At 47.0% G+C, this 27,697-nt stretch overlaps 1 protein-coding gene across 1 annotated transcript; it reads right to left on the reverse strand.

Moving 5' to 3' along the window:
* Nucleotides 1–1,816: 1,816 nt before the first annotated feature.
* Nucleotides 1,817–27,697, reverse strand: LOC102567032 (alpha-1-antitrypsin). Its single transcript, XM_059723195.1, has 4 exons — nt 27,008–27,697; nt 22,470–22,728; nt 10,508–10,661; nt 1,817–2,008 (listed from the first exon to the last, which is right to left on the reverse strand). The coding sequence occupies exons 1-4, from the start codon at nt 27,681–27,683 to the stop codon at nt 1,817–1,819; spliced, it is 1,281 nt and encodes a 426-aa protein (XP_059579178.1). The 5' UTR covers nt 27,684–27,697.

Genomic DNA, 27,697 nt, shown 5'->3' on the forward strand with positions numbered 1-27,697 from the left:
AAAATGGTAAGTAGCATTATGCCCCTTTATATATCCATGGTGTGTTTACACCTTGAATACTGTGTCCAGTTCTGGTCTCCACACCTCAAAAAGGATATAGAAGAACAAGAAAAGGTCCAGAAACGGGCAACAAGGCTGATTAGTGGCATGGAGGAGAAACTAAAGAGGCTAGGCCTATTTAGTTTAGAGAAGAGACTCTTGGGGGGATACATGATAAGGGTTTACTAAATACTAAATGGCAAAGAGAAAGTAAATAGAGATGTATTATTTACTCTCTCACACAACACAAGAACTAGGGGTCACACAATGAAACTAGTAGGGAGTACGTTTAAAACTAACAGTACAACAAAGTTCTTCTTCACACAGCATGGATTAAGTATGGAACTCAAGGCTATCAGATCTTGTGGAAGCTGACAGTTTAGCCAGATTCAAAAAAGGATTGAACAAATTATTGGAGGAAGGGTGCATCAGTAGCTATTGAGTGTGGAAGCTAGGGACACAGCCTCTGAATCAGAACTTCCTAGACCTGTGCTGGAGGTTGCAAGTAAGGGAGGGAAAATAACTCTGGTCATACCAAGTTCATTCTCCCTGGCAGCATCCACTCTCTGTCACTGTGAGATGCAGGATACTGGGCAAGATGGACCTATGGTCTGACTCAGTAAATGGCAATTCTTATATTTGCATGTTCTTATGAGCAACTGGACACTTTCTTGCTGGTTTCGTTAGAAGAGAGGAGGTGTGTCTGCGTGAGGGGCAGAGAACAGGAACCAGAATAGCAACAGACACCATAGGGGAATTTGGAGGGTCAATGGAGTAGTGCTCCATCTCTGTACTGAATCCTATTTTGTCTTTCAGTTGAAGGGTCTTGGATCCAGATTGCTATATAGCCTCTTGCAATGCAAACTGAACTTTTACCACCTTAGTTTTTACAAAAGCATCATCAGGACCCTGTAATTGTAGATCTGAATGGGTGGTGACTGGGCTGGCTTCAGAAAAAAAGGGTCCTGTGTTCATTTGCAGATTTCTTTCCGTTTTGTTTTCAGTATTTTCATTTTTTTCCCTGCAATAGTGTATTGGGATGTCTCCTTGATGGCTTCCCTGTTACATATTTTCACAGGAGGATCCCAAACATACATTGATTTCAGAACACTAAATATAATGCATGTGCATCATTGACTTGACCTATCTAGTGGACACTGTTAACAGTAGTAAGAGCAGTATAGCTCTGCAAAGCTATATTTTTCCATGAATCTGCATAATCCTAAGAACTCAAACCCTCAATAACAAGTTCAACTTTTTTCTACAAATGTTTCACTTTCCAAAAAACACAGATTGTGCACAGGTACTAAGTACAGTTTACTGCTGCTGAGGTCAGCATTAAGGTTTTAATTTAAAAAGGAGCTATTGGACTGCACATTATGCTTCTCAATAGGTTAGCCATATAAGAACTTTCCTATGCAGTTACAAAAGCTGCTAGTGTAAGTGATGAATGTAGTGTCTCTGTATGAACTGTGTTTTATAACCTTGACTAGGATTTTTCCTGGATTTGCCAGGTCTGTGGTATTGAATTTTCTATTAAAAGAATCTATACAATAAAACCTAAGAAAAAATTGTTGTGGAAATAACAAATTAATTGATTTTTTTTAATGGGGAAAGAAATATCCAGCAGCATATGGCATAAACATTACCATGATCACATTTTATTCACTTGTGAATGTAAGCATCAGTGTAGTTAAAAGTGCGTGTGGTAGAAGTGCCCATGGTGGTAGAAGGTTGGACCATGTTAAGCACTATAACAGATAAAACAGCTGATCAATCATTTTTCAGTAGGGTTCATGATTTTTCCCATGAAGAGAATACTGTTGGTAGCTTGATCAACAATCATCATCAAGAAGGGCCTGTTGAATTCTATGGTAGGAGAAAGAGAGTCAGCTACTATTTCTAGAAAAGTAGCTGCTGCTGCCTCCGTACCATTCTCATAAACATTTAGCATGGCCTTGTGAACAGCCTGCAAGGAAAGAAACAAAAGTTACCTTCTAACGAGAAACAATGAGTAAGAGCTGGTGTGTATTGGTAATGGGCTTCTCAGGCTTTATATACTAAAAAGGGAGACGCGGGAGCGGCGAGAGACGTGCGGGTGAAAGCTCACTGCGCCCCCGCTCCCCCGAAGCCCCCCAGAAACCCTCTAGCAGCCGCGGAGCCCCCCGCTGACCCCCAGCGCAGCCGGGGTAAGTGGGGCCCGTGGAGAGAAGGGGCTAACTCCCTTAGTGTGTGTGTGGGAGGCGGCAGCTGAGTGAAGCCGGGCCGGGTCAAGCCCCGCCCAGGCCCCTACTTCGCCCAGCCCCCCAGGGAGCCACGCGACCGGAGCCGCGCGAACAGGCTGCACAAACAGGCGCGCTTCTCTGCCAGCGCGTAAGTTAGCACGGAGTTCGCGCGGGAGGGCGTGCAGGTGGGCGTCGGACCCTGCCTGAGCACCCCCCAGGGTAGACAGCCCCAGCCGTAGCCAGCCTACCAGAGGCATGACACGGATGGGCACACGCCGCACCCCGAGGGTCCCCTCGGGCTCCGCGGCACCCCCCTCTGGCACCTCAGAGACGGCCACCCAGACGGAGCCCCTGGCTCTCGGCTGCAGGGGCTGCCTGTCCCTTTTTCAGGCTCTGGGGCCTGGGAGCATGGCGACCTCCCCTTGCGGGGTCTGCTCCCTTTTGGGGTCTCTGGCGCGCCAGCTGGAGGAGCTCCAGGCCACAGTCCAGAGACTGCGTGCCATCAGGGACTGCGAGCAGGAGATAGACTCCTACTGCCAGGCCCTTCTCCCCCAGGAGGCAGAGGGTAGATCACAGTCTCCCTCCAGGCCAGAGGAGGACTCTGGGACCTCCTGCTGTGTCCAGCCAGGGGCATGGACCAAGGTGGTCAAGGGCCCTAAGGCCCGCCGCACCAAGGCCCCTGCCCCGCCAGAACTGAGCAACAGGTATGCACCTCTTGCTGCCCCAGCAGAGCCTGCTGAGTTGCCGGCCCCCACAGGCAACATGGGCCTAACTGCAACTCCCGCCCCTGCTCTCCCCAAGACAAAACGTAAGGTGTTTGTTGTGGGAGACTCCCTCCTGAGGGGGACAGAGGGGCCAATCTGCCACCCTGACCCCTTAGCCCGGCAAGTCTGCTGCTTCCCAGGGGCCCGCATCCGGGACATTGCAGAGAGGATCCCCAAGCTCCTCAAACCCACAGACTGCTATCCCATGCTCCTTATTCATGTGGGCACCAATGACACGGCTCGAAGCACTCCCAGCCAGGTCATGAGGCGCTACAGGGATTTGGGAGCGGGGCTTAAGGGTCTGGGGGCACAGGTGGTGTTCTCATCGATCCTCCCAGTCTCAGGCTATGGGCTGAGAAGGGACAGGAGGATCTATGTGGTCAACCAAAGACTGCGGCGCTGGTGTTGTCAGGAAGGCTTTGGCTTTCATGACCACAGCCCGCTCTTTGGTGAGAGAGGCAGCGAGCTGCTGGGAAGAGATGGTCTCCACCTCTCTTCCCTAGGGAGGAGGCTCTTCTCAGCCAGACTGGCTGACCTGCTCCACCGGGCTTTAAACTAAGCCCGCTGGGGGATGGGGGGACTACCGCCACTGCTGGCCCGCTGAGCAATCCTTGCAAAGCCAGCGGATCACGGCACTCAAGGGAGCCCACCCCAGCCCCAGCCCTGGTAAAATCTGTGGGCAAGGAAGGAGCCCCCCAGGGGGCACTTGCCTGCCTGTACACAAATGCCAGGAGCTTGGGGAATAAGCAGGAGGAGCTCATCCTCCTGCTCAGTGCAAACAATTACAATGTCATAGGGATCACGGAGACCTGGTGGGACTCCACCCATGACTGGACCACAGGGATAGATGGCTATACCCTGTACAGGAGGGATCGTGTAGAGAAAAGGGGCGGGGGTGTAGCTCTCTATGTTAAGGAAAGCTACGCGTCCCTGCAAGCCGATATTGGCCACCAGGGTGGACGGCTGGAGACCCTCTGGGTTAAAATCCGTGGGGAACACGGCACAGGGGACACAATGGTGGGAGTCTATTACAGACCTCCCACCCAAAGTCCTGAGCTAGACCAGGAGTTTGCCCGGGAACTGGCTGAGGCAGCTTGCTCCAGGACCATGGTTGTCATGGGTGACTTCAATTACCCAGACATCTCGTGGGAGGATCGCTCAGCAAAATCTGAGCAGTCGCAGAGCTTCCTCTCGTACGTGGATGACCTCTACCTGACTCAAGAAGTCTATGGGCCAACGAGAGGCAAAGCGCTGCTTGACCTGGTGCTGGCTACTGGGGAGGACCTAGTCGGCGACCTAGTGATCGATGGGAAGCTGGGTGACAGCGACCACGAGCTGATCACCTTCACCATCCGCCGAAAAGCTGGCAAGTCAGTCAGCAACACGCAAGTCCTTGACTTCAGGAAAGCCGACTTTGACAAGCTCAGGAGGCTTGTCAGTGAGGCCCTAAGGGACTGTGACCGCAGGGAGAGGGGAGTTCAAGAAGAGTGGTTGCTCCTCAAGGGAGCGATCCTCAATGCACAAACTAAGTCTATTCCATCTCGGAGGAAAGGCAGCAAGAGGGCACAGCAGCCCCCCTGGCTCTCCAGGGACCTAGCAGACCTCCTGAGGCTAAAAAGAAAGGCCTACAAAGGATGGAGGATGGGAGTCACCTCCAAGGAGGAATATTCTGCACTGGTCCGGTCCTGCAGGGAGCAAACCAGGAAAGCCAAGGCTGCAACTGAAGTCCAGCTAGCTTTGAGCATCAAGGACAATAAAAAGTCCTTTTTCAGATATGTGGGGAGCCAGAGGAAAAGCAGGGGCAACGTTGGACCCCTGCTGAACCAGATGGGGCAACTGACAACTGACGCCCAGGAAAAAGCCAACCTATTGAATAGGTACTTTGCGTCAGTCTTTCATCAGCCCCATGGGACGCCCGTGCCCGCTACAGGGCTGGGAAGTCCGGGTGAGGGTGATCCCCTGCCCTCCATTAATGCTGACTTTGTGAAGGAACATCTTGAGAAGCTGGATACCTTCAAGTCAGCCGGCCCTGACAATCTTCACCCCAGGGTACTCAAGGAGCTGGTGAGCATCATAGCCCAGCCTCTAGCGCGGATCTTTGAAAACTCTTGGCGCTCTGGTGTAGTGCCCGAAGACTGGAAGAAGGCCAATGTGGTGCCTATCTTCAAGAAAGGGAGGAAAGTGGATCCGGCTAACTATAGGCCCATCAGCCTGACTTCTATCCCGGGGAAGATCTTAGAAAAGTTTATTAAAGAGGCCATCCTTAATGGACTGGCCGACACCAACATCTTAAGGGATAGCCAGCACAGGTTTGTTGCGGGTAGGTCTTGCTTGACCAATCTCATTTCCTTCTACGACCAGGTGACCTATCACCTGGACAAGGGAGAAGAGATTGATGTCATATATCTTGACTTCAAAAAAGCCTTCGATCTGGTGTCCCACGATCGTCTCTTGGAGAAACTGGCCAATTGTCACCTTGGTTCCCCCACGATCCACTGGCTGGAAAATTGGCTCCGGGGTCAGACCCAGAGGGTAGTAATTGATGGAAGTCACTCATCGTGGTGTCCTGTGACCAGTGGGGTCCCCCAAGGCTCTGTCCTTGGACCCATACTGTTCAACATCTTCATTAATGATGTGGACACTGGAGTCAGAAGCGGACTGGCCAAGTTTGCTGATGACACCAAACTTTGGGGCAAAGCATCCACACCAGAAGACAGGCGGATGATCCAGGCTGACCTGGACAGGCTCAGCAAGTGGGCGGATGAGAATCTGATGGTGTTCAACGCCGATAAATGCAAGGTTCTCCACCTTGGGAAAAAAAACCCGCAGCATCCTTATAGGCTCGGCAGTGCTATGTTGGTTAGCACTATGGAAGAAAGAGACTTGGGGGTCATCATTGACCACAAGATGAACATGAGCCTGCAATGCGATGCTGCGGCTAGTAAAGCGACCAAAACGCTGGCTTGCATCCATAGATGCTTCTCAAGCAAATCCCGGGACGTCATTCTCCCCCTGTACTCGGCCTTAGTGAGGCCGCAGCTGGAGTACTGTGTCCAGTTTTGGGCTCCACAATTCAAAAAGGATGTGGAGAAGCTTGAGAGAGTCCAGAGAAGAGCCACACGCATGATCAGAGGTCAGGGAAGCAGACCCTACAATGACAGGCTGAGAGCCCTGGGGCTCTTTAGCCTGGAAAAGCGCAGGCTCAGGGGTGATCTGATGGCCACCTACAAGTTTATCAGGGGTGACCACCAGTATCTAGGGGAATGTTTGTTCACCAGAGCGCCCCAAGGGATGATGAGGACGAATGGTCACAAACTACTACAAGATCGTTTCAGGCTGGACATAAGGAAGAATTTCTTTACTGTCCGAGCCCCCAAGGTCTGGAACAGCCTGCCACCGGAGGTTGTTCAAGCGCCTTCATTGAACACCTTCAAGATGAAACTGGATGCTTATCTTGCTGGGATCCTATGACCCCAGCTGACGTCCTGCCCTTTGGGCGGGGGGCTGGACTCGATGATCTTCCGAGGTCCCTTCCAGCCCTAATGTCTATGAAATCTATGAAATCTATGAAAAGTGCTTGAGAAACTGATCTGTACAGTGAATGCACAAGATAAAGAGCTGGATCTCTGCCGAGTTTGTATAATCCTAACATCTGCAAACCATAACTTTGAGTTCGTATTTCCCATAGGCATAGTGCCCCAGGGTGCAAAATGTTTAGTGAACACATACTAAGTTGCTGGAGTCGGCATTAAGGCACTGCATAACAAATCATAGGATCTTGTGTGAAGTGAATTCATTTATAGGTGGAAAGGATGTTTTGCGCAGGTGGAGATGCTTTTAGCAGTAGGTGTATATTAAAGGACAGCCCCTTGACAAGATATTTTCCTGTCCTTCCATGATTTTGTAGTCGGGGCATGCATTCAGAAACTTGTAGCTCAAAACCAACAAGCTGTTTAGAGGAAGCAGTAACAGAATCTTTGTGCTAATCACTTTTCAGCAAAGGAAAGTCAGCAGATCATTGTAAGGTAGAAATTCATTTCTTATTTGTCTGGAAATGTATGTTCATTACATTATGATTATGTTACTAGTATCTCTGAACATGTACATGATCATGGGAACATGTTCATGATAACTAAGTAGAGACCCATGACATATGCAGTGGCTAATCATTCATCTTTTACTGGGATTTGCAATTTTCCCCATGCAGAAGATCCTATGGATAGTTTGATCAATGATTATCACTGAAGGGCTTTTTAAAAATAATGGTAGGAGGAAGAGAATCAAATGTTATTTTTATAACAGTATTTGTTGTAGAAGCATAATGACACACCCGGGCACCCAGTGCATCTGCCACACAAGGGAGTAGCAGTGATGTTTGGTCGCTGATGTGATTATATGGTTGCTGTAGCAGCCATTTTTTCCACCCCTCCCACTTCCCCAGGCTGCCCCAGTCACACTACTGTAGGCATGCCTAAGGACCTACCCAAATTGAGGCAGCGGATAGGCAATTTTGTGGGCTGATCGTGGTGCTGGCCACCCTTTTCATGGGCTTATAGAGGTTAGCTGATTGGCCAAAGAACCCTGATGGCCCAGCCTCTTGCTGCTGATTGGCAGAGAGGGCTGCTCTTCATGCAGCCTTGCCCCTCACCACTGATTGGCAGGGAGGGATGGGGTTGCATGAAAGGCAGCCCTCTCCACCAATCAGTGGTGGAGGGAGTGGTTGCCATCTTGGCTACTTCCTTCATGATGGTGCCTTCTACCCTCCTGCCCCCTGCCCAGTAAGGCTGGGCCACAGTAACCACTGGCTCCCACTAGGGTCCCAGCATTTTATTTTTATTAAGTTTTTTTCCTGGCAATTACATATAAACCACTGATTTTTGCAGTGATCACGGAAACCACCATTTTTCATGGTTTCCAGGAAAATCATGAAATCATGATTTGGTATGCTACTGATTTGTTGCAGCCAGAACACCACTCTCATGAACATTCACCATGAAGCATGGGTATTTCCTATGCTTTTGGGCTTGCTGGTTGCCATGTGGAGCCTGGAAGGAATGTTTTCCCTCTCCTGCTGCTACATGTGTTAGGGGTGGTTTTCTTTTCACAGAGGAATTGGGTGTTGGCTGTATCCAATGCTGGGGATTTTAACTGGGGTTTGCCAGTGCTCCTGCCAAGACTTAAACCCAGGTGTTCCTGGCTAGCATGTCTTACCCTTCCACTTGGGGTCAAACTGATGGCCATATTTAGGGTCAGAAAGGAATTTTGCTTCATGGTCAGATTAATATGGAATGCGGTGGTTTTGCCTTCCTTTGGAGCAGAGGTGTTGCCCTCTCCCTGGGATCTCTAAAATGCTTACATTGTAGTAGTAGAACATTGGCTACCTAACCCTACCAGGTTAGGGTGTTATGTCTTGTGGTTGTGTTGGGGCTGACTGTATAGTTTTACTGATAGGTTAGCCAATGGATTCGTATAGGAAGATTTGGATAGGGGTGATCCTGTCTCATACAAGGGGTTGGACTAGGTGACCTCTGGAGGCCCCTTCCAATCCTGCTTCTCTAAGAGTCTATGATTCATCATGTCCCTGTGAGCAGCTTGCAAAAATGAATCAAAGAAAGTAGAGGTGTGCAAAATGGGTGGTATTCATTTCAGATTTGGATTCAGCCTGAATTGGGGACAGTGATTCAATGAGTTGATATGGATCACTGTCCCAATTCAATTTAGCTGAATCTGAATCTGAAGATTCGATGCTGATTCAGAGAATCAGCGATTTGGCCATAGACACGGCTTTAAATGTTTTTTCCATGTACCTCAAGGTACCAGGCATGGCTCATGAATACTGTGATAGCAGGGTGGATAGGGTGTCCCACAGGAGCATGAGGAGGTCCCCTGTATGCTTGGCAGTGAACCCAGAAGTGGACTGGAAGTACTGTGCTCCCTCCCCTGGCTCGGCGATTGGCTGCCCTGGGTGCCCCCCCAAACCCAGGAGGCACCAGTAGCCAATTAGGGGGGTCCCCTGTGTGCTCCCTGGCAGACCCGGAAAGAACTGCTTCTGGTCCACTTCTGGATCTCCTACCAAGCATGCTGGGGACCCCCCTGCGCTCCTGTGGGACACTCCATCTGCCCCACCATCTCAGCTTTCACGAGCCACCTGGTACCTTGAGGTATGTAGAAAAAACATTTAAAGTTGTGTCTATGTCTGAATCATTGAATTTCTCCAAACTGATTTGGAGTGGTCCATTTTGATTCAGAGAGATTAAAGGGGCTCCTGATTCAATTCGGATTCAGAGATTTGGCCGCTGAATCGAGCCAAATCTCCACCGAATCCAATCAGCAGCTAAAAGAAAGGGAGCAGTAGCTGGGGATGAACTTGCCTGGGTTGTTTAATAAACAGCCCAGGGGGTGTCATGTACCAAGCTCCCTCTCATAAGCTCCCTAGGATCCACCACCAGGACACACCAGCTTCTCTTGAATATGTTGTTTCGTAAAAAGAAAAGGTATGCTAAAATTATAGTCTCCTCTGGGTGGGAAATAAAAAACTGCATTTTGAGTTGGCTGACTCCTTGCCCTGCTTTGAGCCTCTCACTGCAGGTGCCAGAAGATGATAAGGAACTGAAGCAATCAACCACCAACAGGAGAGACGGTGCCTTTTTTTCCTCCTGACATCTGGCGTGGGCCACTGAGGTTATAAAAGACAGGCAAAACTGAAGGAAAAGAGAATGAGAGAGGGCACAAGTATCTTTAGAGGTAAGGCCTGAGTTGGGATAGAGATCACAGTGGAGGAGGCAGAAACTGAGAGAAACTCAAGAGAAAAGGGAAGAGAATTTGCCAATGGGGGTTATGCTGAGAAGGAAGGAACGTAACAATGAGGGTTGGAATTTAGAGATGGAAGGGTAGAAAAGAGATGAAGGACAAAATCAGCAGCGGTAGGGGTTATGCCACCTCCTGCCTGTTCCACAGCCTCACAGGAAGCATTTTGGAAAAGGGAAGGTTGCTTGAGTATCCCCATTGTTCCTATCTGCTAGAATTGGCCTTTGGAGTCATGAGCTGCCAAAGGTAACTTGAAACAACCCATTAGATGTAGAGGAAGGTGGCTAATTGTAGTATTAAAACAATGATACTCCCACTATACCTCCTTATGCTGTCCTAAGCATGTGCCAGAAGTAGGGTAACAGATGTCCCAATTTAGCTGGGACAGTCCTGGATTTAAGAAGCCAGCCCCAGACATCTGAGGAGAATTATAATGGGCATCCTGGAAATGCAGAAGCACAGGGCAGGGAGTCAGAGAGGCATGGAGCAGCATGACCCAGCTCAGAAGGCAGCCCTGCCCTGTGCTGACTTGTGAGAGTGCAGAGCAGGAGAGGGAGACAGCATCTTGGATGTCAGGGATGAAAATCCTGGTTGCCTAGGATCTCTTTACGGTCTGCCTAGCCAGAAGGAACAGATAAATCCATCATTCACCATCTATGCTTACAAACTTACTCTTGACATCTTCAGATTGGCATCCTGAGTGATTCCTGATAGATCAGCTTGGTTACTGAATACTTTGGCCACACCCAGTTTCATGAAAAAGTCTTTCAGTTCATAGGTGCCAGAAACAGAAAATACTGATATGAAGAAATCTACTCTACCATATCTAAAAGAAACACAACATACATGAAAAATTATTGCACTGAAAAACATAATACACTACATCACAGTGAAGGACACTGGTAAGTAATTTATGATTACTAGGAGACAGCTCAATTTAGTTGTATATGTTCTGGAGTAAACCCAGTTCCCACCTGCATAGACATCATGTCAACAGAAGTGGTGCAGGCCCAATGTGATACATGGGACTGAAATGGGAGGACCAAGTAAAGTTTTCACAGTGTGGTGCCATGCTCAGTGTGAGCTCCCTGAACAGTGGTAGAAAAGGGTTGAAGGGAAAAGTAGGGGACATGGGTGGCCTTAGGGAGGTGCTGTGCTTGGACATGAGAACTGGCTGCTGTGAAGTGGTTGCATTCCTCATATAAAGGGTATAAAGAGACAGAAGTAAGGTTGCAATTCTGGTACTTGCAGTCATGAGACATTTTGATTTTACATTAGCAATGTGATTTGAATATAGATTGTTTCTGATTTTTTAATTGAATCAGTATTTTCCTCCAACATACTGTTACAGGTCTGGGAAACAAATTACAAAAATTACAAATGGAAGAAACTACCCATTCACCTTGCCTATTGCTGTTACCACAGATTAGCTTTCTCCTAGCATTCCTTTATTCCCTTCTTCCAGTCTAATTCTAGACATCTCATCTGTTGGAAACTTTACAGTGTAATAGGCCTAACTGTTAAGTAAATAGTTCAATACCCTTATTACTAATGACATTTTCCCCTTTAACAGAATAGTCTTTGAATAGAGCAGCAGCTGAATAATCCTTTAAAATGTACAAACACAAATTTTGCAGGATTTATCCTCTGGTTAGCTCAAGATGAGGAACTGTTTAAAGAGATAATTAAAACCCCCTTTTTATTATTTATCATTATCAGCATCATGCTAAAGGATGATCAATAGGTTTTGTGTTTGGACTAGTAAATTATCATACATTTTTTCCTGAAATTTTTACTGATATAGTTGCATAGTTTCATAGTAGGTAGGGTCGGAAGGGACCTGAGCAGATCATCAAGTTCAACCCCCTGCCATGGGCAGGAAAGAATGCTGGGGTCAAACGACCCTGGCTAGGTGATTATCTAGCCTCCTTTTGAAGACCCCCCAGGGTAGGAGCGAGCACCACTTCCCTTTGAAGTTGGTTCCAGATCCTAGCCGCCCTAACTGTGAAGTAGTGCTTTCAGATGTCTAGCCTAAATCTACTCTCAGTCAATTTATGGCTGTTATTCCTCGTTACTCCCAGTAGTGCTTGGGGAAACAGGGACTCTCCCATAGCCTGCTGGTCCCCCTTGGCCAGTTTGTAGACGGCCACCAGATCCCCTCTCAGCCTTCTTTTGTGGAGGCTGAACAGGTTCAGGTCCCATAGCCTCCGCTCGTATGGCCTGCCTTGCTGCCCCCTGATCATGTGAGTGGCCCTCCTCTGGACCCTGTCAATGCTGTCCACATCCCTCCTGAAGTGTGGCGCCCAGAACTGGATGCAGTACTCCAATTGCAGCCTGACCAATGTCACAGCTCCTTTGACCTGCTCATGATGCATCTGTGGATGCATAACAAGGTGCGGTTAGCCTTGCTGACAACGTCCACACATTGGCGGCCCATGTTCATTTTGGAATCAATAATGACACCAAGATCCTGTTCTGCCTCTGTGCTGATGAGAGGGAAGTTCCCCAGCCTGGAGGTCTGCTGCTGGTTCTTCCTCCCCAGGTGCAATACCTTGCACTTGTCAGTATTGAATCCCATCCTGTTCTCATCTGCTCACCCCTATAACCTGTCTAAATCTAGTTGCAGCCTGTCACTCTCCTCCAGCGTGCCCACTTCTCCCCACATCTTAGTGTCATCCGCGAATTTGAACAAGGTGCTTTTCACCCCCTCGTCCAAGTTGCTAATAAAGATGTTGAACAGTGCGGACCTGAGGACTGAGCCCTGGGGGACCCCACTGCCCACATCCCTCCAGGTCGAAAAAGACCCATCCACCACCACTCCCTGGGTGCGGCCCTCCAGCCAATTGGCAACCCATCTGACTGTAGGCACTGACACCACAATCTCCTAATTTTTTAACGAGAATGGGGCGAGAGACAGTGTCAAAGGCCTTCCTAAAGTCCAGAAACACTACGTCCACCACGACACCTGCATCCAAGAATTTTGGGACCTGGTCATAGAAGGCCAACAGGTTGATCTGACAGGACCTGCCTTGAATGAACCCATGTTGGTTGCCCCTAAGCGTGATCTCCCCTGCTGGTCCCTCACAGATGTGCTCCTGGATAATTTTCTCAAAGAGCTTCCCTAGGACAAAGGTAAGACTAACAGGCCTGTAGTTTCCTGGGTCCTCCTTCCTCCCTTTTTGAAAATGGGTACCACATTGGCCCTTTTCCAGTCCTCCGGCACCTTGCCAGAGCACCATGAGTGCTCATAAAGCTGTGCCAGGGGTCCCACAATGACCTCTGCTAATTCCCTCAGCACTCTGGGGTGGAGATCATCAGGACCTGCTGACTTGAACACATCTAGACCCACCAGAAGTTCTCTGACTAGGTCCTCACTGACCCTGGGCCTGGCAGCCCCTCCCCTGGGTCCATAGGGAATCCCAGTGGGGGGGATGCCCCAGTCCCTGCTCAAAAAGATGGAGGCAAAGAAATTGTTAAATATTCTCCTTTTCATTAGTGTTCAGTCATGTGATGAATATTTCTTTGTGTCTTTCCACATAAGTCAGTCCTATCATCATTTATTCTTCTGCTTTTTTGTGATCCCCACATTCTGTTGAAATATATCTGATGTCTAGAACTAAGCACATTGCAGCATGGGGGCATGCTAAACAGTGATATCATGTCAGGGCTGGTCAGCTTGTTGACTCCACACCTCTATGTGCATGACACAAAATGTTATTGTACTATTTCTCCTGCAATATTGAACTGCAAAATTAGAAATAACATCCTGCATGCTGTATGTCTTTCAACAGGCTGACTTCCATTTGTCTCTGACTATCCATATATTTGGAATATTTTTCCCCAGTGAATTAGTTTTATATTTTTTCAGGCTGTCTTAGTACCATGGCTTTTACTGAAGTCCTGACAGATATATTCATTTTGCTTTCCCTTTGTCTCCTAATTCGCAATATACTGAAAAAATATATTGAAGCATGATTGAGGCTGTCTGCCATGCCATGGGTTTAAAATAATAAAACATGGTGATTATTTTCAGTTAATTTTGCAGTTATGTACTTACTGCATCCCATCCAAGAATATGTGAATATTCTACAAATATGGAGGGATGAAGTTTGACAATGTTTCTGAGAGGCAGGTAAGTATTATGCCATCTGTCTAGACCACAAATTCTCCTTAACCACAAATTCATGCTAAATATTACATCATAGAAATACAGGGCTGGAAGGAATCTCAGGAGATCATCTAATCCAGGAATAGGCAGCTGATGGCCTGCAGGCCTTATCCATGCCTTGGAGCCATTTAATCCGGGCCACAGATATGGGGCTTTGGCAGAATTCAGCGGTGGGGGCTTGTCCCATGCCACTGTAGGGACAAATGGGAGAGGTGGTAACAGCTGCCAGGTCCTTGCACCCCCCCCCCCCCGCAATCTCCCGATCTCTGACCTGAGCTGGGTCTTTCTAGCTCGTATCCTGAAAAGGTTGCTAAGCACTGATCTAGTTCACCTCTCTTCACTAACTCAAAATCAGGTGTATTATTTCTGAGAGACATTTGTATAACCTGTTCATAAAAACCTCAAGTAAAGGAGATAAGAGTGTAGCTTAGACTGGTGGCTTAATACTCTTAGTGTTAGAAAGTTTTTCTTGATATTTGGCCTAGGTATTGATCTACTACAGTGAATTCTGATGGTTCAGAGATTTTAGTGACATCTGTCACAACCCAATGATTTTAGTGCCTCGGCACGGTGGAATTTTCCCGCCACATGAGAGTCTCTGTGCACAGCAAAAGTTTTCCGTTGCAATAGAAAAATCTGGTGCAAGAGAGTTCCTGCCATTCGTATGCAAATTTGTGTCCCACTATTGGCCAGTTCTAAATTATTTCTACGTGGCAGCTAGCGATTGGATTGGCTTGTTAGCCGTATAAAATTCTGTGCGACTTCCGCCCAAGTCGTAGAACTTTGAGCATGCTGCAGAGTGACTTTGAAGATTCCTGACTCGTGGCTGAGCTGATCGATAGCCTGATCAACTATCGATTTTTCTCCCCATCGCTGAGCGCCATCCCTCGATGTACCCTTTTTCCTGCATGCCTAGTTAGTTTACGGATTCACTGGCCTGAGTCTTGCCAGCTGGAGCAACTCATGTAATTGTTTAAGCAACTGGACCACCTGCGTCGCAGCTACTAGTGGCATAAGTAAAGCTTTTTTGCAACCAATACGTTTTGTCTGCCTCTCCATTCACCAGCCTGCCCAATAACCGAGCAATTTCTAGATCACCTCAAGTCGGCTCCGGCCGTCTGAGACATGGCGACAAGGATGGGATTTAAGGGCACGGTGATGGAGACGAACCTAATTGGGTGCTGCCCTTGGTGCACCGGGATCCGCCGCGTGGAAAATACAAACGATCTATGGGTGCATATCACCTACCACCAGGCGGTAGAAGGGGATGAACGAAATATTGACGGCTACTTCTCCGTAAAGAAAGAAGAAGCGGTCATAAAAGAGTGGAGAACAAAGCTATCCCTTGGGGAGTTCGGGTGTATAATGGGGAGCGACCAGGTCTACTATTGACCCCTGGAGGAAACATGGACCATATCCCTAGCTGGGGTGAAGGCACGGAAGGCAGAAAAGCTGACCCCCACTCAGGAGTTTGCTCAATGCACCCGGTACCTGAGGGAAGGAGGGGAACCCACCCCAATGGACTGGTTCAACTGTCCGGATTTGGTGCCTGGGTCGCGGGGTCATGAGCTTCTCATTCAGCTCCGGGAGGACCTGGAGACCAAGGGCTGTCACGTGCCCAGGTGGGGTTTAACCAAGTGGAAAAAGGGAAAAATGATGAATGTGTTGTTCCGTTCAGTAGCGGGTCTACTAAGGGAATATGCAAATTTAGAGGTTCAACTGCATACGGTGGGCAAGGAGTCGCTGGAGCGGACGGCAGAGAACTCCAGAGCAACGCTTATCAATAGTGCCGGCCGCATGATGCCGCTGATAGAAAATGGTGCCGAAAGAAACACGAGCCATCCGGAGAACCCGGAAAAGAGGGGCGGAGCCTCGGAAGAACCGGCGGGGATCCGCCTAGCGACCCCACCCCCTGAGGTGACGTCGTTCCCAACGGCCCCGCCTCCTTGCCATGGGGAGGGGGCAATGGGAGGAGGGATGTATCCAACGCTCCCACCTGATGAATTTAACTCTCTCTCTGCCGCAGCTCACCCGATAGCTGTGATGAAACGTGTTGTGGATGAAGAAGGTACCACGCGTACCACTGTTACCTCTCACACACGCACCCAACCAGAAATACAGGAACTTTGCAGAGAATCTAAAATAAAACCAGAAGAGACTTTGGTCATGTGGTTGGGGCGACTAATAGTAGAATTCGGATCTGACATCTTAGACAAGGAAGAAGCGAGTGCCCTGACCCGACAAGTGGCGTGGAGCGGAGGGCGTGCTACTGATCTGAACGTGGTCACGGACAGTGCACACTGGCCCATCCTACTCCCGGCGCTTGTAGTGGGACAGGTAACCCACAAATTCCACGCCTGGCATGAGGGTCGCCCACAGAAGGCCACTACGGAACAACTTCTCTTGGCTATAATTGGAGTGTCATACCTTTCACGGAGCCCAAGAACGAATCCCATGGGGCTAACGGCAGCCCAACGCAAGGAGAGATGGGCTCATCGCTACCCATCAGACCCTGGAGAAATTCCAATGCCTCTGGAAGCTATAGATGCCTGTGTAGAGGTATATGGAGGGACAAATGCTGTTACGCTCCGACTCTTTCTGAACCCGATGGCGGGTCAGCCAGTAGGAAATCTCTTAGGCCATCTCCCACGACTGCAGGCGGTCATGAAACAAAGTGAAGGAACTCCTACTGATGTAAAAGACCGATCTTCGGCGTATCCAGTCGAAGCACCGAGACCAAGACGCCAAGAACTTAACCCCCGGCGAGAGCTATGGTGGTCACCTCAAAGAACATTGGAGGAAAGGAATATGTTCGGATTCCTCCTCGGCCACTCCGGATTTACAAAGCAGCAGTTGCATATTTTGGGAGAAAAGCGCCAGCGTCGTCTAGCCGACGCACTGGGATTCAAATTCGGGGACCAACCAAAAAACGAGTAATGGCCGTCGACTCTGCCGGCGGCCTTCTCCAACTCAAACCTGACCCCACTGACCCTCGTCCTTACACCAAACTTCCTGTCTATGACCCTGCTGATCCAGCTGATCAACAAGTACTCTTCCTCCTCGATACTGGAGCTCAGGTTAATGTAATTACCTCAACAATACCCCACCAGAAAACCACCAAAATGATTAAGGTACAAGGACTTAACGCTATTGCAGTCACAACAAAAGTCAAATTCTTAGTCCAAGGTCATCGATATGCTCTAGAGGCCGTGCTAGGGGGCATCAATATTCTAGGAATCCCTGGGATTAAAGCGCTTGACCTTAAAGAACAAGTGCTACAAGCATTACCCATTATTATCCCAGAACAGGATTGGCATTGACCAACGCTTCGTAATACCTCTACCTGGCGGTATCGACCAATTCCAACCAAAGGGTCCCCTAAAAAAGTCCCTTACTGACCTCCTGCGGCGACTCGAGCAACGAGGTTGTATTAAAACCGTAACTGCTAGCACCTACCTGTCACCAGGATGGGGAGTCGTGAAACCTGGAAAACCTAACGAAGCCCGGCTAGTTGTCGATTATAGGGAGGTCAACAAAAGATGTCAAGTACTTCAACAACCTAATCCTTCTACTCTATCACAATGCATGTTCGAGATGGCACAGTTCCAGCAAAGTAAGTGGGTCGGGGTCACACTGGACTTAAAAAACATGTTCTTTTCAATTCCGATAACTGACCCTGAAGGAGTACTAAATATGTGCATTGATGGCACCATGTACAGATGGACGGTTTGCCCGCAGGGGTATCGCAACGCTCCGTCGCTGACTACTGGTGCCATGAACAATAATCTGAAGAATTTTCAAGCCTCACATTCTCTTCCCCCAGAGGAGGAATTAAGAATCTGGAGTTATGTCGACGACATTGCTATCATGGGTCGTGATAGTTCTGTAGTTACTAGTATAGTCAACCAACTAGTCGCTCACCTTCAAAGTGAGGGATGGACGATCAACGAGGAAAAGTCTTGCCTACATCCTGTAGATGACATCACGTTCCTCGGCACCCAATATATTGGTTCCATCCACCACGGAATCTCGCTTGATGGTCCTAACATCGATCCATTAAAGACATTCCTCCCTGTTACTAAGAGACACTTCCAACAGCTTTTGGGTCATTTAAACTGGTACCGGCATTTTGTTGAACCCAGTCATTTGGTGCTCCTCACTAAGTTGCAGTGACAGATCCGTGACAAATCCCGAAAATCCACACCTTGGATGGAAGGAGATCAGTGGAACCTGCTTCTCCTGCTAGCCACGGTTAAAAACACACAGCTCCACGCCATCGATCTGGGTGAGCCATTAACTGTAACCCTTGGGTTCACCACAAACCACATGTGGGCTGTTATGCACAACCCTCGCGATGAGCTAGTATACACTGCCCATAAGACGCTTCAGGCAGCACAACATCGGTATGGAGCTATAGGGAAAAGCCTCCTAGCTGGACAACTAGTGGAGCCATTAGCAAGGGGGCATGGGACACTACGCGCTCCCGGTGCCACATTGTTACCCTTGCTGGATGCGGAAAAAGTCGACCCACATTTTCAGGGGGAGCCTAAAACATGGAATACGTTGGTGCTTACTCACCATTACAACTGGCACTGCTGGAAGTTTGAAGATACGACGCCCAATCCTAGCCCAGGAGATGAGGAAAAGGTCCCTACACTGTATGGAACCTCTGCCCCGGCATGGATGGCTTCAGATGGAACCTCCTGACATGGCGGAGGCTATAGGTACTATTGCAAGGCTTGTCATGATAAGGAAATATTTCAAGCCTACCCGGATGACAACTTGGCCCAAAAATGTGAATTGTTAGGATTCCTCAAGGTACTGGAGCATTGTCTGACGCATCATGACGATACGCTCCCAGTTCCAATTATCGCAATCGACTCGCAGTACATTTACAAAATTCTTACTGGTACAGCCCTTCCTACCGAAAATTTGGATGATTGGCAAGACATCTGGAAAATGTTAACTAAATTTGCACGGCTCCCGTTGGTTAGGCACACTAAGTCACACCGTCCGGATACTGATCCAGTACACAAGGTCATCGATAAACTCTTAGAAGACCCACTCTGGACCGACGTAGTTTTGCCTATCACATCTACCTCTGGTCCTGAAGTAAACCCATTCCTCGCGTGGCTTCATGAAAATTGGGGCCACCTGGGACCGCGAACTTGCCATCAAAGTTGGCGACAAACCATTACGGAGCCGGCCTCGTATGGAGTTTGGCGCGATTGGGAAAAGGTAGCTCAGGCCTGTAAGATATGTGCTAAGGAGAAGTGTCATAGAACCAAACATCAGCTCAGCGCTTTCGACTCTTCGCAGTTCCAGGCAGGAAAAGTCTGGCAGGTAGATCTGCTAGGACCCCTCCCAGGGTCTAAGCCGCCAAATAAAGGATTAGTCGTTGTCGACTTGGGAACAAGACAGTTACAAGTCATTCCCTTATGGAAAAGCAATGCCACTGCTGTTGTTTCTGCTTTAACTGCTGTATTTGCCACCTGGCAACCTCCTTATGAGATTCAGTCTGATGGGGGACCCCCTTTTAACTCTAACGCTCTAGACAAATTCGCTCGTCTTCACAACGTAGCATGGCATCTCCATCTGCCGTACCACCCACAGTCCAATGGCGTTGTAGAAAGACATATAGGTCTGTACAAAGAACAACTTCATCTCAGAGGAGGAGGGACGTTTAAAAACTGGACTAAATTCAATCATGATGTTCTCATCTCACTGAACACCGCAAAACCGTTATGGGACGAAGCTAATGTCAACTAACCTCTACCTTGGGAACCTAAGTTCCAACCAGATGAGTTAGTGTGGGTCTCAATACTGCACCCCGGCCAAGCTCACCCGCAAGTTCACAAGAGAACAGTTCAACAGTCAGGACGGTACCCTAATACCTATTCTGTCCTATTAGAGGAGAAGCCCGATCGTCCTCCTATTATCGTTCATCACAACTGGATGACTCGTCGTTCCAACGTTCACCTAGTATCTTTATAGTAAATTCAATTACGATTCTCTTTTGTTTTGTTTTGTTGCTGTTTTCTTTCTTTACAGGCCTAACCTCAACAAAGCAGTAATCTACAACCTCTCGCTTGTGAGATCCGTCGAGCACCCAACTGCGGTTCCTTCGAGTCAACGAAGTGATGGCCATGGAGGGGGCACCAAGGCAACGAATGTTCGCCGGGCCAGAACTTGCTCTGGCGCTGCTCCTCTCTCATTTCTGCTGCAGTGTGTTAGTTAGACCTATTGTTGATCCGTACGTAACAGCAGTTTGGGGGAAGAATGTCACATTAAAGTGTATAATTGACATGAATGAAACCATAATACAAGTTTCATGGGAAAAGATATATGATAAAAGTGCACAAACTATTGTTGTGCATCATCCCGAATATGGGGTCTCTATTCAAAGAAAATACCACGGGACGGTGTTATCTAGAAGTTCCTCGCCCATTGATGTGACGATCAGCCTGCATAATGTGAGTTTCTGTGATGAAGGAAAGTATATATGCAAAGTAACTACATTCCCATTGGGAAATACACAATCGTTAACCATTGTAACTGTACTGGTTGAGCCCATTGTAAGTTTTACCAAGGGGCCAAATTCTCTAATAGATGATGGAATGTGGGCAGTGGCAGCCATTTGTACAGCAGCCACTGGGAAACCCGCTGCAAATATAAGTTGGGAAGGAGACTTTGGTAAAATGGAGTGTAGTTCAATTTCCTTTCCAAATAGAACGGTAACAGTTATAAGCCGATATAAGATCATTCCCACTAAATTTGCAAGGGGAAGACGTATAACTTGTATTGTGAAACACCCAGATTTAAACCAGGAAATAAGATACTCTCACGTACTAGACATCCAATATGCCCCTGAAGTATCAATAACTGGCTATGACGGAAATTGGGTTTTCAGCGGAAAAACTGTTCAGCTTAAGTGCAATGTTAATTCCAATCCGCCACCTATAAAAGTCACCTGGACCAGGCTAGATGAACAGTGGCCTACGGGTTTAGTATCCGTGAGTGATACGCTATATTTCAGTGGCCCATTAGCCTATGAATACATTGGGACCTATATTTGTAGGGTAACAAACTCCATTGGTCAAAGAATCGATCAACAAACTATCCATATATTAGAGCCTTCTATTATTACTACACAATCATCCACGGTTCCATGGTATCCTTTGACTGATAACATTGCAGGTTTGGCATCGGGCTTAACCTTAACAGCGATGCAGGAAACCAATTGGGGTACCATTATCGGTAGTGTAACGGGTGGAGCTTTCTTTCTAATACTTGTAAGCATTTTAGTTGGAGTTATCTGTTATGGAAGAAGGCGAACATTCCGTGGAAACTATGTCATTGAGGACCACAGTCCGTCGACTGACATAGAGGAAGAGTCTCAAGTAGATGTTTCCCAGTCAAATGATGATTAATAATTATTGTTATAAGTTCAAGTTGTCATATTTTATAGTTTGTTAGAGACCGGTCTATAAAGTTATTTGTTAATATATATATAACATATATATATATATATATATATATATATATATATATATATATATATATATATATATTTGTTGGTTGCTTGAGCTTTGTAAGGCCAATGAGTCCTTAAACGAAAATTCCTTATAACATGCTCGTGTGTCTAAAATTCCAGTTGTGCCGTCGGCAAGGGGGCATGTCACAACCCAATGATTTTAGTGCCTCGGCACGGTGGAATTTTCCCGCCACATGAGAGTCTCTGTGCACAGCAAAAGTTTTCTGTTGCAATAGAAAACTCCGGTGCAAGAGAGTTCCTGCCATTCGTATGCAAATTTGTGTCCCACTATTGGCCAGTTCTAAATTATTCCTACGTGGCGGCTAGCGATTGGCTTGTTAGCTGTATAAAATTCTGTGCGACTTCCGCCCAAGTCGTAGAACTTTGAGCACGGGGCAGAGTGACTTTGAAGATTCCTGACTCATGGCTGAGCTGATTGATAGCCTGATCAACTGTGGATTTTTCTCCCCATTGCCGCGCTCCATCCCTCGACGTACCCTTTTTCCTGCATGCCTAGTTCATTTACGGATTCGCTGGCCTGAGTCTTGCCAGCTGGAGCAACTCTTGTAATTGTTTAAGCAACCGGACCACCTGCATCGCGGCTACTAGTGGTGTAAGTAAAGTTTTTTTGCAACCAATACGTTTTATCTGCCTCTCCATTCACCAGCCCGCCCAATAACCGAGCAATTTCTAGATCACCTCAAGTCGGCTCCAGCCGTCTGAGACAACATCCACTTTATTTTTGTTTAGCATTTTAAATCCATTTTGTGCTTTATATCTACAATTATATAAATTATATTATAGTCTTGTTAGTCAATATTGTGCTGCTTAATTCAGGTACCTCAGGCATTGATTTGTTATGCAATTTTATCTTAATTTACAGTATACTATTGTCATCATAGCATTTACTGAAGGATTATCTTTCATTGAACATTTTTTTCCATTTGAATAAAGTTTTTTTTGACAGAGCATCCTCCACTTCCTCCATTTTTCTTTTATCTGGCAGAACAAACAATGCAAAAGCATTTCCTTTGTAAGGTATTTGTACCACTGTGCAAGACAGCTGCTTATCATGGTAGGTTTTATACCCTCCATCTCGGTTCATCATTTTAACTTCCACTGATGTTCCATCATCCAGAAAAAAGTGACCTTCTCTGGTGGAGTCTGGGTTAAATGGATCTTCCCAGTGTGCTAGGACAAAGGAGGATGCAAATGAATAGTTTGTGGGCATCTCAGATGAGTTGAACATAAATATGGATTGTCACTATTGTTTCTGAAAATTACATACATTAAATGAACATCAGTGTTTGCATTAAACCTGTAGTTTTGAGGAAAACAAAGCAACAATGAGGTTATTAATAGATTATTCTGCTGATAAGATGGGGGCCCTGTATCTGTGATCAAAAGCTCTATAGTGTTGCTGTCACTTAAAGGTAACTAATAAAAGGATGAGGATGATCCTCATTGAAGGATGAGGAACTAGAAGGATTGTGGGTTAGGTTACATGGGGGGCAAGGAGAAAGGGATTTGGTGGTAGGGGTCTGCTACAGACCCCTACACCAAGGGGAAGAAATAGATTCAGGGCTCCTGAGGCAGTTCTTGGAGACCATAAAAGCTAAAGAGGCAGTAGTCATGGGGGACCTAAACTACCCAGACATCTGCTGGGAGACGCAGACAGCAAGGTCCCACCATTCATGCAGGTTTCTAACCTGTGTACAGGACCTCCACCTGACACAGGAAGTACACGGTCCCACCAGGGAGAATGCCTTACTGGATCTGGTATTGGCAACGGGGGATGACATGGTAGGAGACCTACGGATCGGTAGCCATTTGGGGGACAGTGATCACCTAATAATAGAATTCTTCATAAGACGTTGAGTGGGTAAGGTAACTAGTAGGGTGAAAGTGCTAGACTTTAGGAAAGCTGATTTCAATGAACTCAGGCGATTAGTCAAGGACGCACTGCAGAGTAGGAGTTTTGAAGTGATGGGAGCCCAAGAAGGGTGGCTGTGCCTTAAGGAAATGATCCTTCAGGCACAAAGGGAGACGATCTTGATGCGAGGAAAAAGAGGGAAAGGGGCCAGGAGGCTTCCTTGGCTGACCAGAGAAATCCAGGGCAGCCTAAGGGCCAAAAGGGGAGCACATAAAAAGTGGAAACAGGGAGAGATCACCAAAGACGAATATACCTCCTCTGCTCGCGTTTGTAGGGAGGCAGTTAGATGGGCCAAAGCTACCATGGAGCTGAGGATGGCATCCCAAGTAAAGGACAACAAGAAATAGTTTTTTAGATATATAGGGAGTAAAAGGAAGGCCCAGGGAGGAATAGGACCCCTGCTAAATGGGCAGAAACAATTGGTGACGGACAGGGGGGACAAGGCTGAACTCCTCAATGAGTTCTTTGCCTCAGTGTTCCTAAGATAGGGGCACAACAAGTCTCTCACTGGGGTTGTAGAGAGGCAGTAGCAAGATGCCAGACTACCATGCGTAGACCCTGAGATGGTGCAGAGTCACTTGGAGGACCTGGATGCCTTTAAGTCGGCAGGCCTGGATGAGCTCCATCCGAGGGTACTGAAGGCACTGGCCGACATCATTGCAGAGCCGCTGGTGGGAATATTTGAACGCTCGTGGCGCAAGAGCCAAGTCCCGGAGGACTGGAAAAGGGCCAATGTGGTCCCCATTTTCAAGAAGGGGAGGAAGGAGGACCCGGGCAACTATAGGCCAGTCAGTCTCACCTCCATCCTTGGCAAAGTCTTTGAAAAAATTATCAAGGCTCACATTTGCGAGAGCCCGGCAGGACAAATTATGCTGAGGGGAAACCAGCACAGGTTCGTAGCAGGCAGATCGTGCCTGACTAATCTAGTCTCTTTTTATGACCAGGTTACGAAACGCCTGGACACAGGAGGAGGGGTGGATGTCGTATACTTAAACTTCAGGAAGGCCTTCGATACGGTATCCCACCCCATACTGGTGAACAAGTTAAGAGGCTGTGACTTGGATGACTACACAGTCCGGTGGGTGGCAAATTGGCTAGAGGGTCGCACACAGAGAGTCGTGGTGGATGGGTCGGTTTTGACCTGGAAGGGTGTGGGCAGTGGGGTCCCGCAGAGCTCGGTCCTTGGACCGATTCTCTTTAATGTCTTCATCAGCGACTTGGACGAGGGAGTGAAGTATACTCTGTCCAAGTTTGCAGATGACACAAAGCTATGGGGAGAAGTGGACAGTGAGAGCAGGGAACAGCTGCAAGCAGACCTGGACAGGTTGGACAAGTGGGCAGAAAACAACAGAATGCAATTCAACAAGGAGAAATTCAAAGTGCTGCACCTAGGGAGGAAAAATGTCCAGCACACCTACAGCCTAGGGAATGACCTGCTGGGTGGCATGGAAGTGGAAAGGGATCTTGGAGTCCTAGTGGACTCCAAGATGAACATGAGTCGGCAGCGTGATGAAGCCATCAGAAAAGCCAATGGCACTTTATCGTGCATCAGCAGATGCATGATGAATAGGTCCAAGGAGGTGATACTTCCCTTCTATCGGGCACTGGTCAGACTGAAGTTGGAGTACTGTGTGCAATTCTGGGCACCGCACTTCAAGAGGGAAGCAGATAACCTGGAAAGGGTCCAGAGAAGGGCCACTCATCTGGTTAAGGGCTTGCAGACCAAGCCCTACGAGGAGAGACTAGAGAAACTGGACCTTTTCAGCCTCCGCAAGAGAAGGTTGAAAGGCGACCTTGTGGCTGCCTATAAGTTCATCACGGGGGCACAGAGGGGAATTGGTGAGGTTTTATTCACCAAGGCGCCCCCGGGGGTTACAAGAAATAATGGCCACAAGCTAGCAGAGAGCAGATTTAGACTAGACATTAGGAAGAACTTCTTCACAGTTTGAGTGGCCAAGGTCTGGAACAGGCTCCCAAGGGAGGTGGTGCTCTCCCCTACCCCGGGGGTCTTCAAGAGGAGGTTGGATATGCATCTAGCTGGGGTCATCTAGACCCAGCACTCTTTCCTGCCTATGCAGGGGGTCGGACTCGATGATCTATTGAGGTCCCTTCCGACCCTAACATCTATGAATCTATGAAAACAAATATTTTTCATTACAAATTTGCTTATGATTAATTATCAAATGTAAGACCAATCACCCAAGGGAAACTTGAGTGCTCTGCTGAAATGTTCATTATAATTCACTTTCTATCATGTGTTCCACTCACATTGAGGCCCAGGTTGCTCATCATTAGACTGAAAGAGAAAGACATAATATTGCAAATGTGTTTGTATATATCCACTTGTCTGTGCAAATATTGGCTGGTATTAAATGATTTGAATAAACATAGAGGGGAATTTACCTCCTAACCCTGATGTATTGAATGTTTCCTTTCCATTTGAATAGAGAACTCCACTTTCTCTGTCACTTCCTGTTTGATGTACTTCTTTCATGTTATCATGGACAGGATTTACAGTGTCTTATTCCTGAAGGCTTATTGAAGATGATAATGATCTAATATCTTTTTTTCTTAAAATGTATTTACCTACTAAAAAGTCTCTCTTAATGTTTATAGGATTGTATGGAAAATTTGTGCATTAGAGAACAAACCATATTTTACATTTTAAATGAAACAATTAGAAGATTTTTAGAACTATTAACTAGGATAATAAAAAAACAGATACATCACTGTAAACAGATAAATCAGTGTAAACCGTCAGACAGGTGCATATGCAGTATCTCCTACCAGAATATATATGCATCCATCTGATTATATCAGATTGTTTAAAAACTAGTGGGCTTGTTTCCATCCATTTATTTCTTGCTGCATCATTAAAAAATCTAATTGACTGATGTGACACGTCAGATTTCGAATCTGGATGTTAAATTTAGCTCCTGAGTTACTGGACATCCAGATAAGTATTGTTTGATTAGTGGAGATGTGGAATACCACTGACACCCAAGGGCACTGTATGTATTCAAGCACTTCTAGCCAAGATACTCTTGCTTAGATGTCTACATAGGGATTTAGGAGTGGGATACTGGTTTGACAATTTGGGCAGCATTCTTCATGTAAAGACATTCTAGGTTGGCCATTTAACTCCTTAGTTAATCTCATACACTGGTGTTTGTTATTATGCCTTAATTTAAAAGAAATGTGTTGCTCCAAATGGGGTGCACTTTAATTAAAGTGGTTTCTGGGCAGGTGCTCTAATTAAAACACTGCAGTGTCACATATGTTAAGCCCATGCGCATTTAAAAATGGCCACAGGACGCTTTATCTAAATCTCATTCCACTAGGTTTCATTAAAGCACCCCATGGCCATTTTTCAATGCACAGGGACTTAATACATGTGACATGATGACGACACTGCAGTGTTCTCATTAGAATGAGAGCAGACTCAATTAGTCTAATAAGAGTGCATTGGAGCACATATATAGGCAACCTAAGAGGTTATATTTAAATTAATATCTTAATCTGCGCAATATGCCTTACCTTTAAAGAAAATATAGTTGACAAGAACTAATAAAGTATCTTGATTAAGATCCTTAACTAAGTTGGTAATTTTTCCCTGAGTTTTGTTCTTTATGTAATCATTAATCTGCTTCTCAGCTTTTGCGAGATGTTCAGGATCCTCAAAGTTACTGGTAAAGACTTTGGAATCATAAAATTTTTTTACATCATCCACAAACTTTTGGAGGAGGTTCAGATGCACATCTACAAAAGGGGCATTTCCCATGCTCAGCTGGATTTCCCTGTCAGGACTGTTCAGCAATTGAATGAGATGATGAAAGCCATCATGGATCTCTTTCTCTTCAATTTCTGTCAGGTTAAAGGTGAGGGCTTCCAGAATCTGATTCCGAGTGGCAGATTTTGCACCTAGCACCAGCATTGCAAAGGCAGCAGAGATACCTAGAGGAGAGAAGAAAACATTCTTGCCCTCTGCTGCTGATGTGGCCTGCCTGTAGAATCTGAATGCAAAGTCAGCATTGCTTGGGGCTATCTTGTGACAGAGCATGTTTTCACCTGTGACATTGCCTTCAGCTTGGAAATGCTCCTCTGGGGGATTTAGTTCTTCCTGACCATCCTCATAATCTTGGTGGCCAGGCACATGATGACAAAGGATGCAATACCCAACAAGTAACAAACAGAACGAAAGAGTGGACTTCATTCTGGCTTTGAATT

This window comes from Alligator mississippiensis, chromosome 2, assembly GCF_030867095.1.
Source record: "Alligator mississippiensis isolate rAllMis1 chromosome 2, rAllMis1, whole genome shotgun sequence".
Taxonomy (NCBI): Eukaryota; Metazoa; Chordata; order Crocodylia; family Alligatoridae; genus Alligator; species Alligator mississippiensis.

What these genes read in the sequence shown, in the direction of transcription:
- LOC102567032 (XM_059723195.1), bottom strand. Translation starts at nt 27,683, where the DNA reads ATGAAGTCCACTCTTTCGTTCTGTTTGTTACTTGTTGGGTATTGCATC. An exon ending in CAACTATATTTTCTTTAAAG is followed by an intron (nt 22,729 to 27,007) that starts GTAAGGCATATT and finishes CCTTTGTCCTAG; the next exon opens with CACACTGGGAAGATCCATTT. An exon ending in CCAATCTGAAGATGTCAAGA is followed by an intron (nt 2,009 to 10,507) that starts GTAAGTTTGTAA and finishes CTTTCCTTGCAG; the next exon opens with GCTGTTCACAAGGCCATGCT.